Source organism: Triticum aestivum, chromosome 1D, assembly GCF_018294505.1.
Source record: "Triticum aestivum cultivar Chinese Spring chromosome 1D, IWGSC CS RefSeq v2.1, whole genome shotgun sequence".
NCBI lineage: Eukaryota > Viridiplantae > Streptophyta > Magnoliopsida > Poales > Poaceae > Triticum > Triticum aestivum.
In genome coordinates this window covers 342,525,487-342,542,221 of record NC_057796.1, presented here as the reverse complement: position 1 = coordinate 342,542,221, position 16,735 = coordinate 342,525,487, and the positions used below count along the sequence as shown (strand labels likewise).

At 41.0% G+C, this 16,735-nt stretch overlaps 2 protein-coding genes across 3 annotated transcripts; both read right to left on the bottom strand.

Moving 5' to 3' along the window:
• Nucleotides 1-5,724: 5,724 nt before the first annotated feature.
• Nucleotides 5,725-6,550, bottom strand: LOC123181919 (uncharacterized). Its single transcript, XM_044594328.1, has one exon. The coding sequence runs from the start codon at nt 6,318-6,320 to the stop codon at nt 6,003-6,005; it is 318 nt and encodes a 105-aa protein (XP_044450263.1). The 5' UTR covers nt 6,321-6,550; the 3' UTR covers nt 5,725-6,002.
• A 334-nt stretch (nt 6,551-6,884) lies between these two features.
• LOC123181918 (DUF21 domain-containing protein At4g14240) lies at nt 6,885-16,051 on the bottom strand. Of its 2 annotated transcripts, XM_044594327.1 has the most exons (13): nt 15,553-15,946; nt 14,645-14,721; nt 13,684-13,767; nt 13,479-13,592; nt 11,980-12,066; nt 11,824-11,895; nt 11,186-11,253; nt 10,458-10,545; nt 10,301-10,374; nt 9,771-10,134; nt 8,513-8,559; nt 8,332-8,413; nt 6,885-7,315 (listed from the first exon to the last, which is right to left on the bottom strand). In XM_044594327.1, the coding sequence occupies exons 1-13, from the start codon at nt 15,863-15,865 to the stop codon at nt 7,187-7,189; spliced, it is 1,599 nt and encodes a 532-aa protein (XP_044450262.1). In that variant the 5' UTR covers nt 15,866-15,946; the 3' UTR covers nt 6,885-7,186. The 2 variants fall into 2 exon arrangements, with proteins under 2 accessions (XP_044450262.1, XP_044450261.1); XM_044594326.1 differs by having other exon boundaries at nt 8,332-8,559; nt 15,553-16,051.
• Nucleotides 16,052-16,735: the final 684 nt, after the last annotated feature.

Below are 16,735 nucleotides of genomic sequence, written 5' to 3'. Positions count from 1 at the left end.
CGAAATGCCTAACGGTCACATTATGAACTAAATCGGTCTGACCGAGTTTCACGATTCGGTCCCACCGAGTTTGGTAAATTGTGTGTAACGGTTAGATTTTGTGTGGAGGCTATATATACCCCTCCACCCACTCTTCATTCGTGGAGAGAGCCATCAGAACATGCCTACACTTCCAACATACATTTTCTGAGAGAGAACCACCTACACTTGTGTTGAGGTCAAGATATTCCATTCCAACCACATAAATCTTGATCTCTAGCCTTCCCCAAGTTGCTTTCCACTCAAATCATCTTTCCACCAAATCCAATCCTATGAGAGAGAGTTGAGTGTTGGGGAGACTATCATTTGAAGCACAAGAGCAAGGAGTTCATCATCAACACACCATTTGTTACCTCTTGGAGAGTGGTGTCTCCTAGATTGGCTAGGTGTCACTTGGGAGCCTCCGTCAAGATTGTGGAGTTGAACCAAGGAGTTTGTAAGGGCAAGGAGATCGCCTACTTCGTGAAGATCTACCCGAGTGAGGCAAGTCCTTCGTGGGCGACGGCCATGGTGGGATAGACAAGGTTGCTTCTTCGTGGACCCTTCGTGGGTGGAGCCCTCCGTGGACTCGCGCAACCGTTACCCTTCGTGGGTTGAAGTCTCCATCAACATGGATGTCCGATAGCACCACCTATCGGAACCACTGATAAAAAATACCCGTGTCAACATTGCGTTTGCTCCCTCAAACTCCTCCCTTTACCTTCATATGCAATTGTTTTACATTCCGCTGCTACACTCTTAGAATTGCATGTGTAAGTTGATTACTTCACTTGTGCTAAGTTGCTAAAATCTGCTAAGAACTAAAATTGGGAAAATGCTAGATTTTTATTTGTTCAAGTAGTCTAATCACCCCCCCCCCCTCTAGACATACTTTCGATTGTACACAAACATGCATTCCTAGCTAACTATAGGACAATGCTAGAAAGAACTTCTGAACTGAAGCATATGTTTGCTTGATATATCCAAGAAGTGAAAATGCTTGTTGACAATATGTGGAAGGACGGATGGATGAATTTACAGGGAGCATCAAAACAATGTGTTGGTACACCCTTAAGATCTGGAATTGTCATTGCATCACCGATAACTTGAAAAACAATTCATCTATACATTTGAAATCTGAGAAAATAAATTGTGTTATTTGTAGTATTACATAAGGTACAACTTTGCATACCTAGTTCTTTTGCATGGCGAAACATCAAGAATTAAAAATTGATAACTAAAGGTAATCATTGCCAAGGAGAGAATGGGATTTTCGTCATATACAGTAAAGTTGATGTTTAAGAAAGAATTGGATAAACCGGACCAAGATAAACATATATAATTTCTAAAAAGTATAAAGCCGACTTAAAGATAACTATTTTTAAAAAAGAGGTAATTGTAAACCACGTGAAAAAAAAGTGAACTAAAAGGCTGCAGCTTTGTTACCGGGCTGCTTGCAACTGCATACAATGTAAAACAAGGTAAACTAAATAACCATCTATATTTAAACAGACTTTGCTTATTGGCTAATTAGCTCCATAGTAGATTAATGTACTTTGTACTACAAAATATCACTGAAAGCTCAAAAGCACGGCTACATGACCTGTCCACATGAATTATCTGAAGTGTGTGGCATGATTATCATCAGTTGATCCTTGACTTCAGGGATGACGATCTGGGGTTGAACATGCCTTCGTGGGCGACGGCCATGGTGGGATAGACAAGGTTGCTTCTTCGTGGACCCTTTGTGGGTGGAGCCCTTCGTGTACTCGCGCAACCGTTACCCTTCGTGGGTTGAAGTCTCCATCAATGTGGATGTATGATAGCACCACCTATCGGAACCACTTATAAAAAATACCCGTGTCAACATTGCGTTTGCTCCCTCAAACTCCTCCCTTTACCTTCATATGCAATTGTTTTACATTCCGCTGCTACACTCTTAGAATTGCATGTGTAAGTTGATTACTTCACTTGTGCTAAGTTGCTAAAATCTGCTAAGAACTAAAATTGGGAAAATGCTAGATTTTTATTTGGTCAAGTAGTCTAATCACCCCCTCTCTAGACATACTTTCGATCCTACACAAACATGCATTCCTAGCTAACTATAGGACAATGCTAGAAAGAACTTCTGAACTGAAGCATATGTTTGCTTGATATATCCAAGAAGATTCATTTTTGAAGTGAAAATGCTTGTTGACAATATGTGGAAGGACGGATGGAGGAATTTACAGGGAGCATCAAAACAATGTGTTGGTACACCCTTAAGATCTGGAATTGTCATTGCATCACCAATAACTTGAAAAACAATTCATCTATACATTTGAAATCTGAGAAAATAAGTTGTGTTATTTGTAGTATTACATAAGGTACAACTTTGCATACCTAGTTCTTTTGCATGGCGAAACATCAAGAATTAAAAATTGATAACTAAAGGTAATCATTGCCAAGGAGAGAATGGGATTTTCGTCATATACAGTAAAGTTGATGTTTAAGAAAGAATTGGATAAATCGGACCAAGATAAACAAATATAATTTCTAAAAAGTATAAAGCCGACTTAAAGATAACTATTTTTAAAAAAGAGATAATTGTAAACCACGTGAAAAAAAAGTGAACTAAAAGGATGCAGCTTTGTTACCGGGCTGCTTGCAACTGCATACAACGTAAAAAAGGTAAACTAAATAACCATCTAAATTTAAACAGACTTTGCTTATTAGCTAATTAGCTCCATAGTAGATTAATGTACTTTGTACTACAAAATATCACTGAAAGCTCAAAAGCACTGCTACATGACCTGTCCACATGAATTATGTGAAGTGTGTGGCATGATTATCATTAGTTGATCCTTGACTTCAGGGATGACGATCTGGGGTTGAACATGCCTTCGTGGGCGACGATCATGGTGGGATAGACAAGGTTGCTTCTTCGTGGACCCTTCGTGGGTGGAGCCCTCCGTGGACTCGCGCAACTGTTATCCTTTGTGGGTTGAAGTCTCCATCAACGTGGATGTACGATAGCACCACCTATCGGAACCACTGATAAAAAATACCCGTGTCAACATTGCGTTTGCTCCCTCAAACTCCTCCCTTTACCTTCATATGCAATTGTTTTACATCCGCTGCTACACTCTTAGAATTGCATGTGTAAGTTGATTGCTTGACTTGTGCTAAGTTGCTAAAATCTGCTAAGAACTAAAATTGGGAAAATGCTAGATTTTTATTTGGTCAAGTAGTCTAATCACCCCCCCCCCCCTCTAGACATACTTTCGATCGTACACAAACAAGCATTCCTAGCTAACTATAGGACAATGCTAGAAAGAACTTCTGAACTGAAGCATATGTTTGCTTGATATATCCAAGAAGATTCATTTTTGAAGTGAAAATGCTTGTTGACAATATGTGGAAGGACGGATGGAGGAATTTACAGGGAGCATCAAAACAATGTGTTGGTACACCCTTAAGATCTGGAATTGTCATTGCATCACCGATAACTTGAAAAACAATTCATCTATACATTTGAAATCTGAGAAAATAAATTGTGTTATTTGTAGTATTACATAAGGTACAACTTTGCATACCTAGTTCTTTTGCATTGCGAAACATCAAGAATTAAAAATTGATAACTAAAGGTAATCATTGCCAAGGAGAGAATGGGATTTTCGTCATATACAGTAAAGTTGATGTTTAAGAAAGAATTGGATAAACCGGACCAAGATAAACAAATATAATTTCTAAAAAGTATAAAGCCGACTTAAAGATAACTATTTTTAAAAAAGAGGTAATTGTAAACCACGTGAAAAAAAGTGAACTAAAAGGCTGCAGCTTTGTTACCGGGCTGCTTGCAACTGCATACAATGTAAAAAAAAGGTAAACTAAATAACCATCTAAATTTAAACAGACTTTGCTTATTGGCTAATTAGCTCCATAGTAGATTAATGTACTTTGTACTACAAAATATCACTGAAATCTCAAAAGCACGGCTACATGACCCGTCCACATGAATTATCTGAAGTGTGTGGCATGATTATCATCAGTTGATCCTTGACTTCAGGGATGACGATCTGGGTTTGAACAAAAAAATGTGCAGCAGAAGACTCCAAGATCTGGAGATGGACAGGTAAAGGGCACCACAAATATTGATCAACGAAGGAGCAGATGTGCCCTAGACGACTACTCCTTGCCATAGACCCGCAGACAACACATTGAAAAAGAAGAATTAGGGATATGGAGGAAGAGTGCCAAGCAAGCACAGAAACAATGCATGTCTAAGTTTAGCCACCAATAGTTGTTGGAATATATAAAGGTAGATACACTTCAAATGTGAAATTAGAGAGAGAGAGAGAGGGAGAGAGAGAGAGAGAGGGGGGGGAGAGAGAGAGAGAGAGAGAGAGGGAGGGAGGGAGGGAGAGGGAGAGAGCTGAAGATGAAATGTGGATCATAGGGGTGAGTGTATGTGTGTGTACGTGGGCATCAACATCGAGTACGAAGATGTCTGCGGTGACTTCGTCAATATCAAGATGTTGTGCCGGTTTAGTATCTCGGAGGTGCTCATAGAGATAGGATGTGCGTGCATGCGTTTATAGGGGTGAGTGTATGTGTGTGTATGTGGGCATCAACGTCGACTACCAACACGCTTGCGTTGACTTCGTAATCTTAAGATGTTGTGCCGGCTCGGTATCTCAAAAGTGCTCATAATGGTAGAGTGTGCGTGTGTGAATTTATAGATCTGTGTGTATGTGCATATATGTGGGCATCTATGTTGTACTGCGCTAAAAAATCAGTAGCAAAACACAAAAGGAAAATCAATAATGAACCAAATGAAAAATCAGACACGTGAGGGCTCACGCCACACACCTCAAGTGCACCATAGCAACCCTAGCTTAGCCACTTTAATTATTTTATTATATTATAAGTACTGACAGTCTAGCAGACCACAACTGTTAGGGTGTGCATCTTGTACCATTGCCGCCATTACTGCTTGACGTATAAGGATGACACAACCAGTTTTTGTCTTGTTTATGAAGGAGGTTTGTGTCTTTTCTTTTATCAGCTTCTCAACTCTAGCTCGACTCGAGCGTTGCATTATCTCTATGCTCTTATCATCATTTTTAGCCGTTCTTCCATCGATGATGGTTTCGTTCAACTACAATAAAACCTCAGCTGCATTTCCATCGCTTGTAAAGATGTTTTAGTGTCTTACCTTATAATGCTAACTCCACTTCACTATATATAACTCACGTCCATCGGTGACGTACAGGTCACGGACTCCTTCGAGAATGAGTAGGCCACGAGAGGCGGAGGTGCCTTGTGTCCCATGTGGGCCGGTCTGTCTCCCTTGTTCTACTCTTCCTCGCCGGAGACTGCACCTTCACTTCATCAGCCTTATCGTCGGTGCTCATGGAGACGACAGATGAAGAAGGACACGGGCTTGGACACCGGGCGCCGATGCCGTAGGATAGGTTTAGGGGCGGGCTTTTTTTGTTGTAAATGTTCTAAATGTAATGAAATCCGTCATGTTTGTATAAAATCCGGCCGTGTTTGCATGAATTTCATCCGGTTTGTTGAAAAAATAGTTTGAAATGTATAGCGTTGAATGTTGTCCTCCCGCATCCGTGTACGCTGACTGGTCCCTCTGTTCACGGACGGATGTGGAAAAAAATATTACGGGTTGCCGTTCGAGATGCCCCTAATGACCATAGATAACAAAGATATCATTTTTGTCAAAAGAAAAATATAGCAAAGATGTTTACAACAGGCCCCTGCCTATAACAAGTGAAAGGTTAGGTCAGCAGTTCACCCACCAAAACTCACACGCTAATCTACTCCCACCCGTCTGGCTGTCCTCCAAAGATTAAACTCAGCCAGGATATTACAAACAGGCTAAATTGCAACTTTCCCAGCATTATCGTCGATATCTTGTTCAGTGACGTTGTCTAGCCCAGAATCCACAAACTGCTCTAAAACATCAGTTGAGGACGACGCAATCACTACGACGACGATTCCACGAAACAAACACAACCAGTGTCGGACTCGGCATCAGATGCTTCCCTTCCGACGACCAAGCCTCCGCCACCAGCCGCCGCGCGGCCGTCCCTTCTCTTCCTGGCCCCCAACCAGCGCCGCCGGAGCTGCCGCCGAGCCTCCACCTCCACGGCGCGCTGTTTCCGGCCCCGCTGCTGCAGGACCTTGCCGCACGAGTCGCAGGAGACGAACTCGCCCTCCATCCTGACGCGGCGGAGGCCGCCGCAGTGGCCACACGCCATGAGGGCGCCCGTGGCCGCCACGCACCGCCCGGACATCGTCATCTCTACCACGTACGGAGGCGCGCGCGTCGGGGGCGCCGCTGCTTGGGGGGTCGATCGGCCGGATTCGTCAGCGCATCCTTGTGCTCGATTGCTCGGGTCCCATTTCGTGAATTATGGTAGCGTATATGTAAGGCGAGGCCCCGAACCGAGTCGGATAGGAAACCCGACGCGTTTTAGTTGCCAGGATTGCAGGTATCTTGGCAGCCAAGTTCATTCTTTTCTTATAAAAAAGACCAGAGTGGAAGGAAGGATCGAGAAATAGGAAGAGTAGATCACACGTAACCTAGTATGCAGCGTAGGAAGACCAGCGTTATTTTATCCGGAAAGGGGTGGCGGAAGCAAGGCTATGTCGGTCTGGACTTCACTTCCCACTCGGATCGCTCGTATTTTCCAACAAGCATGAAAATCGCACGCAATATTCTCTCCGGTGCAACGTCTCAACCCCACTTGAAACAGAAACATATACTCCAAAATTAATTAAAAAAAACTTATGCTAACAAAATGTTGTAAAATGCTCGTACATGAGCCGGGATTTTGTTGACTACACCAATAGTCGATTTGAAGTCAGGCACACCGTGTAGGCATTCCACCTTATAATATTCCACGTGCTCGACATTCACAAAGTCTGCGGGACACATCTAATTTATCATTTGCACTAGTTCCAAGTCTATGATTCCCAAATGTCAGTAGTTGCTACTGTCCCAGTGACGAAACTCAACGCTGACATAGTGACATTCATGACAAGGTTCAAATTGCTACTGTTGAAATTTACAGCGAGCAAACTGGTATTTACTCTCACTGGATATAGCAACATCACAACATGCTTTCATGCGTCCCGTCGCTCTATTTATGTGATACATCTACAATTACCTCCTATTTTCCAGCAGAGGTTCGACAAGGTTCACCTGTTTTGATGGGTTTGAATCACCTTCAGTAGCAGGCTTCTTCAAAATTCCAGCAGGCTGTCCAGCCTGCCCTTGCCGGCTCTGCGTTCCCTGCAATGAAAGCTAATTTAACATCTTTTCGCCTTCGCCGAAGATGGACCATCGGAATAGCAATTATTGAGAGAAGGAATAGGGTGAGACACTATCATGTACAATTGTGATTCATGAGTTAATACATGTCAGTAGGAACCTTTCCTACTGTCTTTGAAGGTTAAAAAAAATAGCAATTATCATAGAAGCAAGACTAACGATTATATATATATTTAAGATAGGACTAAATTACAGTCTATTTAGCAAAGAATGTGTTTTATGCGCAACAATATAAGTTCGAGTAAGACTGATTTCTACAGATTTTGGCAATTCCAACTTAACAGTTCATATATCACAAAAGCTTACGAAATAACTTTCACCAAACATTCAGTGTAACCAGGAAAAGAATGCCCAACGAGCATATGGGTAAAGAATGAAAGAAGATTAACATTGCCAACAGAAATTTATATCAAATTTAACTTTGTACGCTATAATTACTTTTGGAAGATGCAGTATTTTGTAGAGGTAGACTCCTAAAGAATCGCCACAACTCAGATGCTAGCTAGAAGCCTATATAGGAAACTGAACTCGAAAGTGAAAACAACGAAAAGACAAAGGATCTACTTTGGGCATTTAACTTCGCCTCAACTCCACCTTTGGTCCTAAACTTAAAAACCATCTGAAACAGACCTTAAACACCAAAACTGTCTGCTTTAGCCCCTTGACCAATTCCGAGGCTGTTTAGAATGGGGATGGTGCATATTGTACAAAAAAAAAGATCAAAAACTGCACAAGAAGACCAAGATTATAGTCATATCTTGTTTCATAAGTATACCGTTTTAGTACTTCTGTTGTTAAAGTGCACATACAATCATATTTCAACCAGTTTCCTACACGTAATAATATTTTACCATGTACTAGTATCAGGATTTGTTTAAAGGCACATGTACTCATATCTAAATGAGAGTAGATGGAGAAGGGAGGAGAGGACCCCCATCAACACTTCCACACATGGTAAGTTAAAAAATGCCACTTACGGAAGCCTTTTGAGCAGTTAATCTTCTAACTGATGGAGCCCTTGCAACTGATGACGCGGCAGCAGCAGCAGCTACCCGGATCCTGCAAGGAATATAATTCATTTTTGTGCATATAATATACTCAGCAGAAGTTGAAGAATGCAGCTTGTAGCAAGCAGTTCCTCTAAAGATGAGACAATACCTTTTATGAACATCAACATATTCGTCGGTTTCATCCACTATCTCTTCCTGCAAAATCAGAAAACTCAAAATGGTGAGAGATTAAAAAGATGTTTGAATCAAAATTACGAACTGCATAAATGCCTCCAATTGGGATGATTATCGTCTTAGGATAGATTTCAAATAACAAAGGATAGGATTTTTTTTTGCTAAATAGCGAATGAAGCAACCTCCAGAAATTTTATAAGATTCAATTCATCAGACCAAGCAATCTGCGTATAAGTAGATGGTCAAGAGGCAGAGTATATGCATGACAGAACTATCTACAGACATCATAATCCTCTAGAGGGTTTTTTCCCTTGAGCCGGGGCAAATGAATTGGCCCGACTGACCATGGGAGTCTTAGTTTGGTCATGGTTGAGTGTTGGTCGTGCTTATTCTAGCTGAAATAGTGGGGTGTGTGAGTGCTGTTATACTCTATAATCATCTAGGGGTAGTAACTCATAATAATAGGGATGTGTGCATCATCGTGATGCAGAGGGCCAGGGTTTTCCCGCTTGTCGAAAAAAGACTTTACTCGTAATATTGAGTCAAGAAGATAAGGTAACAAATCTGTTTGGTTTTGTCTTTTCCTGATCCAAACCATACAAGTAAATATCCATGCTCTATGCTTCCTTTCAGATACTCTTAAACTCTGTTTGCCAATAGGTGGAACACTTTGTGTTGCCCAATCCCCATGTTTCAATATAAATTATCTAGGACCAATACAAATGATTGAAAGTGTTTGGCTATACACAACGAATACAATAGTTCAGAAGGTACATAAACAGAAGCCGTGATAACTTGAAAGACGTTCCCAAAATCATCAAATATTTTAGATGATTAAACTGAATCATGTAACTCATCTTGAAAATAGTATCCGTTTTCCTGAGGAAAAACGACAAGAGCTATACCATAGATTGGTTGTTGCAAGCCAAAATGAAAGTGCACTTCAAGTGTTGACTACAAAATCAATTAATTATAATAGACATGGTTCCTAGATCATCTCACAATTTACCAAAACTGTCACATGATACTCTATCTCCCTGCTTTCCAGTACAACATCTACAACAGAAAACGCAAGAGTAAAACAATGAAATGTTTGGGTGCATACGTTCAATATACTGGATTCAGATTGTGTTTTTTGTACTAATAAACCACATATTTGACCGTCCACGATACAGCAGAAAAACAAAACAATGATACATTCCAGAGAACAAATTAGCCAGCCTACAGCTTACCTGCAAGAGTTCTTCAAATACATCTTCAAGTGTGATGATACCAATGACCTCGCCTTCCTCTATGTCCTCTGATGACCGACCCACTCCATTCGATGGTTTATCGTTTTGCTGCACGGAGTGGTGTTTGTTTCCATTAGTCTGCCTGCTATGTGGTGCTTCAATGTCGACAACCACACTTTCCGCCCTTTCTTCAGCATTGGATAGTAAGGGTGCAGTCAGCTGTGTTGCCCCAGCTGCTTCCATGTTTGGTTCAGTTGTGTCGGCTGGAGGATTCTTTGGTCTAGCCTTCACAACAGCAGCCATATGGCTACTCCCTTTCTGAAACTCGTTCAATATGTCATACAAAGGCATGTCCGCCGGAACCCTGAAAAGGTAAATATTGATCAATGATTTCTCAGATTATCTTAGAGGTATCGAACACCAAAGGAGATAGTGAAACTGCTGGAACAATTGTACTTCAACTGCTAGACCAATTATATCACACACAGAAACCAAAAAAATCTGAAGTATATAAGACAAAAGGTGTATACCTCGGAATCCTTCGAATGGAAACCGCACTAACTGGTGTCTCTGTTTCAGCACGAACTGTCAGAAGACTTTTCACCTAGTTAAATTCAAAATGGTTGAGTTAGTGAAGAACATACACGACAAATCACTGTAATACTTCATGGCATAATTGGCACTTACCAACAGGAGGCCAATAACATTTCTAGGGTTTCCTGAGTACACAGGCACACGGCTGTGGCCCCGGGCAAGAATTTTACCAATTGCTTCCCTGCAAATGCAAGTAAAGAAGATTGGCAATGTGCCTTACAGAAACTGCTGCAAGTAAAATAAGTATGTCTGAAAAAAATTCCATAACATAGTGTTCTGGACATATCATTATTTTTATTGATGATTAAACAAAATATGTTATTCCTAAGTCAACTATCATTATGAAGGCGTAGAGTTGCATCATCATGAAGCCTAAATTACAGTGTTATGCAGAATACAAAAGATTGTGTCATCTAACTTCAGACCCACAAATAGATAGAAGAATCAGGAGTTATATGATGGACTTGAACCTTACAACTATAGGAGGGGAAGCAGAATGACAACCAGATACTGTAAACTGCTTATTGCAACCTTTCAGGTGAAGCAAATGAGCACTAAGTGAATCTGGATCTAATGTGTGTCATACTAACTTTGTTCATTGGAATTGACGTGCACATCATGAACACATGGCAGCACCCGATCACCAAAACCAAGATTATCATTATATACAAAATGGCACAACTCCACAAAAGGACAACAAAAAAAAGAAAGTACAAGGAAAGCAAAGAATAACAAAATGGAATATAATAAAAATATAGCATGAACAATAACTGATAACATGAGCAAAAGTTCTGGTGTACTAAGGGGACTGTTATTTTTACCAATCCAATTTGGAGTCCACGTCTAGTGAGAAAGTTGATTCGATAGGTGTCATAGCTTCTTGAGCAGTCTGCACACACAGATATAATAAGATTTCTGCCGAATGAAGTTAAAATAATTCACGCTTTCTCATTCTCAGTATAATCAAGCCGTTCTCTGTCAGCACTGTTCTGTTAAATCGAAATCACCATTCACTTTGTTTCTTTCAAAGAGTTACAATGAAAATGAGGCACCTAGTTCTGAATACAACACAGAGGATTGCTCAAGACTTGTGAAAAAGATTAAAAATACTTCTCAAGGGTGAAATGTTTTCTGAAGCTACAAGCCCATAAATAACTTATCAAAAAGACGGAGAGAGCTATAAAGCATGAAATAGATCAAAGTCCTGTACAGGCAAGATCATTGGAGATACAAGCACATCATCAAATGTTAAGAGACTAAAGACAAGAATCGTAGCTCGGTTTCTTTTATTCTCCCCCAAAAGCCAAAAAAGGCAGCCGCTAGTCACATGAAAATAGCAAGTCAAGCAACATCTAACTTCGCACCAAGTTTATTTGAATTTGGTTACCAATATCGCCTTCAGATTATGCTTACGCATTATATATAGAAATAGAAGACAAATTATAAACATGATGTGCACCTTTTCAGTCAAGTCCAAAGCTCCACTTATGATTGTAGTCTCATCGTGGGTAAGCTCCCCACCCTTACCAGCCTGCCAGGGTATAAGCATTTAAATGAGAGAATCTTAGATAGAAGATGTGAACTTCGTAAAAAGTTACATGTTAATATCATGTACCTCTTTGCTGTGTATAGAAACAAGAGCTTTCAGTTGAGCTCGCCTAAAGAGTGCAGATTCATTATGCCCAAGAGCGCAGTCTAGGAGCTGGGATAACATCAAAGTTTCAAATACTTCAATAACCCCTTTAAAAATCAGATCAACTACAATTCAAACTCAGAAGAAAAAGAATAAAACACAACAACACAAAATTCACATACTATTTTCCAGTTCAAAAATTTGCATACCTACTATAGATTTGTAATCAAGCTAGTTTTTACTAAAAGCTAAGAAAATACGAATCTGCAAGAAATCAAACTCCCATGATCCCATCAACATGTCAATACTTGCATCAAAATTCTGGACTGAATTGTAGTACAAGGCATTAAATGCTCACAGGAACTTTACACGATACATTCGGTAATCATGCATTGCTCATGTGAATAGAAGCTCCAATACAGCTACAACGAAGGACATTGATTAACCTACTCTAAGCTCATATGATGTGTCAGGCATAAATACTCAATGGAATGTACCAAAGGGTCAATCTGTGAGGGTTTGTTGGAGTCTATAGCAAAAGTTGTGTGTTGTACCATAGCAGTGCCAGAACCCTCACACCTTTACAAATACTGCTTGATTACAATTGTAGTTGGACTCTAATCTGAAGCTAACTTGGACTCAAATTGGACCCAATTGCTGACTCACCGACATATCGCCTGCTAGCATTTTCATAAACTGTGCTATGCAAGACAGACTTATCAGGAAAAAATGGCAGCCAAAAAAAAATCCCCGCGCATAAGTGAGTTCCAATGTTGTCAGCTTAGACCTTATCAGAGGAGTTATTTCATTGATGATTTAATCTTAAATGTTAACACACAGAAGATCGTTGGTGTACCACAAAAGTTAAGTCACCCATGAAGAACCAATATCATTTTTCGATTAAGAAAAAGAAATAAGACCACTGAATCGATCCCAAGAACACATGAGGACTTCCGAATCTGGACAAATATCTAAAAAATCCGAGATAAAGTACCCTTTTGAATCCATCAATTGCAATGTATACTTACTTAATACAGAACCAAAACTAAGCCCTTAAATTCCAATGCTTTTACTAGTTTCTGTAGCCAGACACATGATGGGATTCCAACTATTAACCATATTTACAATCACTAGTAGCTGTTCTTCTGTTCTCGATACATCTAGCAGCACTGCTTTCAACATATGACGGGGAATAATTAATAAAATTAATTGTTGCAGGGCTACTAAATATTTGTGAAGAAAAGCATACAAACATACAGAGGTACAAGGGGTAAAGCATAAAAACTAGAAATAACTTGCACATTAACTATCAGAATCTCCAATTAGGATAGTGCAATCCAAATACCAATCTGCCCATCAATTGTGCCACTAAATTGAGCATAAGCCTTGTAATAATCTAATTCATGGGATTTCAAAACCATAGATTCTATGCAACTAACTCATGGGCACCAAACTTGAAAAGGACATATAAATTTCTTTACCTTCCCAATAGGGTATGCAATAGGATAGCACATGATCATGAGGATACGTACAAGCCATACAAAGTTAGCACCCACCGCCAACCCATACCTAGTACAGATTGCTTGTGGTATAACCTGGTGCCAAAATAGGAAATCAATTAGACCATACCTGGCATTGTAGAGGAAATAATAACACGAAATAATAACAATGTTTGGAAAGCAGTACCTCTCCGAAAGCAAGAACAAATGTCACTGACAAGACAACAGCAACAACAGGATGAAAAATCCTGTCAAGGAATATAGGAAGAGCCTGCAAAGGCCACGAGCACAAATGAAAAAATTACTGGCTAAAACAAAGCATTGTGCAAAAGGTACCGGAGAATGCATTCTCTATTTACCAATGGCTGTATGATTCTGAAATAAAGTGGATGGTGGGAACAAGTAGTGCACATGCATGTCAACTATACTAGGAGAAAGAACTACGTAATAAGGTTTGCAAATGTGAAACAATGAATGCAGAAGATCCTTTGTGCATAGCTGGAAAAACAATATACCTAGGACAAGGATGCATATGACAACATGGTATGACTTATGAGTTATGAATCCACTTAGCAGTCAGCACCCCAGTATATTGTACTTACTGCGTGTTTTATCTCATACGCATGCACTTCCAATTTGCAAAATCACGTAAAATGAAATATAGACAGTTGCATATCAATCCTATTGCAAATGAAAAATACGATAGCACTGTCCACTTCGTAAATAAATCTACAGAGGATGCAATAAGCACGACAGTCAATCTCATCCAAACTTTCTTCAAGGCATTAACATAGAACTAAAGCCTCTTCTGCACAATTTTAATAGTACAACTAAAGTAAAATGGTGTGCGGATTCTGATGAGCACCCAAGTTGCAGATCGGAATCACTAGGTATCTGTAGCATAAATATTATTCAGCTCAACACCTCTGTCTTTAAACTCACTTATGTGTTCAGATAGAAAAGTGGTGTACTGAAGTTCTCTCTGTCGATTCGTTTGTCTGCACTAGACCATATCTTAACATGTTTACCAGTATATGATCAGAATCATAGTTAGAAACTTGGAAGAGAGGCAATATGTTTGCACAAATGTACTGATGACAGTGCAATATAGTGTGATAAATCATGAAAAAATGCAACAAATTATGTACCTCCATGGCAACAGCATTACACAGTAGCAGGGTGACAAGAAGTTGGTGCTGCTTTTGAACAACTGGAAGGATAGTAGCTGCAGCAAACCAAACACACAAGTAACTAAAAAAAAACAGTGACAAAACCTGAATACTAAATTACAGATTTTCAAAAGAAGAAAAGTGATAGTAGCATCAGTGAAGAGGCACACATTAAATGAAACCTGCTGAAAGAGGTGACAGTTAAGAGTAACACGTGATGGGCAGTATCGCCACTTTGGCGTTTCAAGTGAAAATTCCTACCACCTGAAGGTCTGAGGTTCCGTAATGTCTCGTGACAGATTATGTCAATTTACAGCATATCAGAAGGATAAACAAAAACACCAAAAGTTACAGCAGCCATAGTTGCATGACAACCCTGTAAACAAATGTGACAGATCAAAGAAGAACTAGATTACATCTTTATAGTATATCTACTGCTACTTCCAATTCCCAGTTGACTAAAGTATCCTCTGATCATTTCATATCTGCCCACGTAAGATGTGAGTCCTACAAAAAGCCAAATCCCATCCACACCCCCTTTTCCCATTTCCCAAATTCCTCACTACCTTTTTGTTTGTCCAACTTCCCTTCCACAACACTTTTAGAAACATGTCATCATTAGTGACGAATTTTTTAACTGCCAGAACCGAAAAATTTACAACTAGATGATTTAGCGCATGAGCAGACATGGTCGGAGCCCTTAAATCCTTCCGATTCGTAGCATAAACGGTAGTATAAACCACAATTTTCAACCATTCAGTAACGATGCCCACAATCCCCAAAATGTAACGTACAGCGATACCTCTAAAATCATCACTCCTTAAACGGAAAACAGATCGAGCACAACGAGGGGGGGACGAGGAAAAGGTTAGGGGTTCGGATCGGACCAGCCTGCGCCTTCTCGGAGTCGGTGCCGCTGCGCTGGAGGATCTCGAGCTCGACGAGGCCGAGCGACATGAGCCCGAGGGTGAGCCCCGACATGATCCCGGCGAAGAGCACCAGGAAGCAGGAGATGCCGGCGTACGCCCACCACCCGACCGACCCGAATGGCGTGTCATTCCCCTTGAGGATCACCGCCGCCACGCTCACCCCGGCCGCCGCGGCGGCGTTCGACGCCGGTCGCGCCGTCGCCGCGACAGCCCGCACGGCCGCCGCCAGGCTCGCCCCCCTCGCCCTCCCGGCTCCGGCCACCGCCGCCATCGCGCTCGCGCTCGCGCTCCCGCCGCTCCGATGTGTCAGAGCCAAAGCCCCACAGCCCGACAAGCGCTGGCACCGTATAAGGAGGATGTGGGCGAGAGGTAGGCGACAAGATCACCAGGAGCGGAGCGGAGCGGGGCGCGGGAGCCGTCCGATGCGCCGCGAGGGGTGGAGTGGCCGTCGATCGGACGGCTGACGAAAGGAGCGCGGGGACACCTGTCCCGCCGTTCGGGAACCCGCTGCGGCCGGGCGGTACCCGTCTTTGGCGTTTTGGACCGTAGGCTGGAAAATTGGCGGTGGCTGTGTACGTGTGCTGAGTCGCTGGTGGGACTAGATTCAGCATTTGTGCTCACGGTGCATAACGGCATGAGAAAGAGGGCTTCACGATGGCCAAGTTTGGTGCAAACTCTCTAATCCCGGTCTATTTTAAACCTTCACAGGACATAGCCGGGATTTGCTGAATTGGGCCGACCTAGTAGCGCAGTTGCTCGCGCGCGCGCACTAATCTGGTTTTTCTTAGTTTCTTCTTTTTTCGTTTCTTTTCTTTTTTCATTTTTACACATGTCTAATTTTTCTCAGTACCCAATGTACATTTTTAACGCACACATTAAATATTTTTGGATAAATTTTTGATATTATCAAATACATTATGTACATTTATAAATTAAATGTTTTCAAAAAAAATTGAATACATGGTAATATTTTTCCAAATACATGTTTTACATTTTCTTAATAAACTACACAAACACTCTTTTACATGGTTCAACATTTTTATATTTGCATACGCTTTTTGCAAGGACATGCCACATATATTCTGTTCAGGTTATGACACATTCTTTTACATCACGCAAACATTTTTTTACATTGTAGACA

Excerpts from the sequence above, each read along its gene's own strand:
- LOC123181918 (XM_044594326.1), bottom strand. The coding sequence starts at position 15,865 with ATGGCGGCGGTGGCCGGAGCCGGGAGGGCGAGGGGGGCGAGCCTGGCG. Across the intron at positions 14,722-15,552 it reads CTCCGAGAAGGCGCAGGCTG|CTACTATCCTTCCAGTTGTT; the intron begins GTCCGATCCGAA and ends GGTTTGCTGCAG. Across the intron at positions 7,316-8,331 it reads TAACTGCTCAAAAGGCTTCC|GGAACGCAGAGCCGGCAAGG; the intron begins GTAAGTGGCATT and ends CTTTCATTGCAG.
- LOC123181919 (XM_044594328.1), bottom strand. The coding sequence starts at position 6,320 with ATGACGATGTCCGGGCGGTGCGTGGCGGCCACGGGCGCCCTCATGGCG.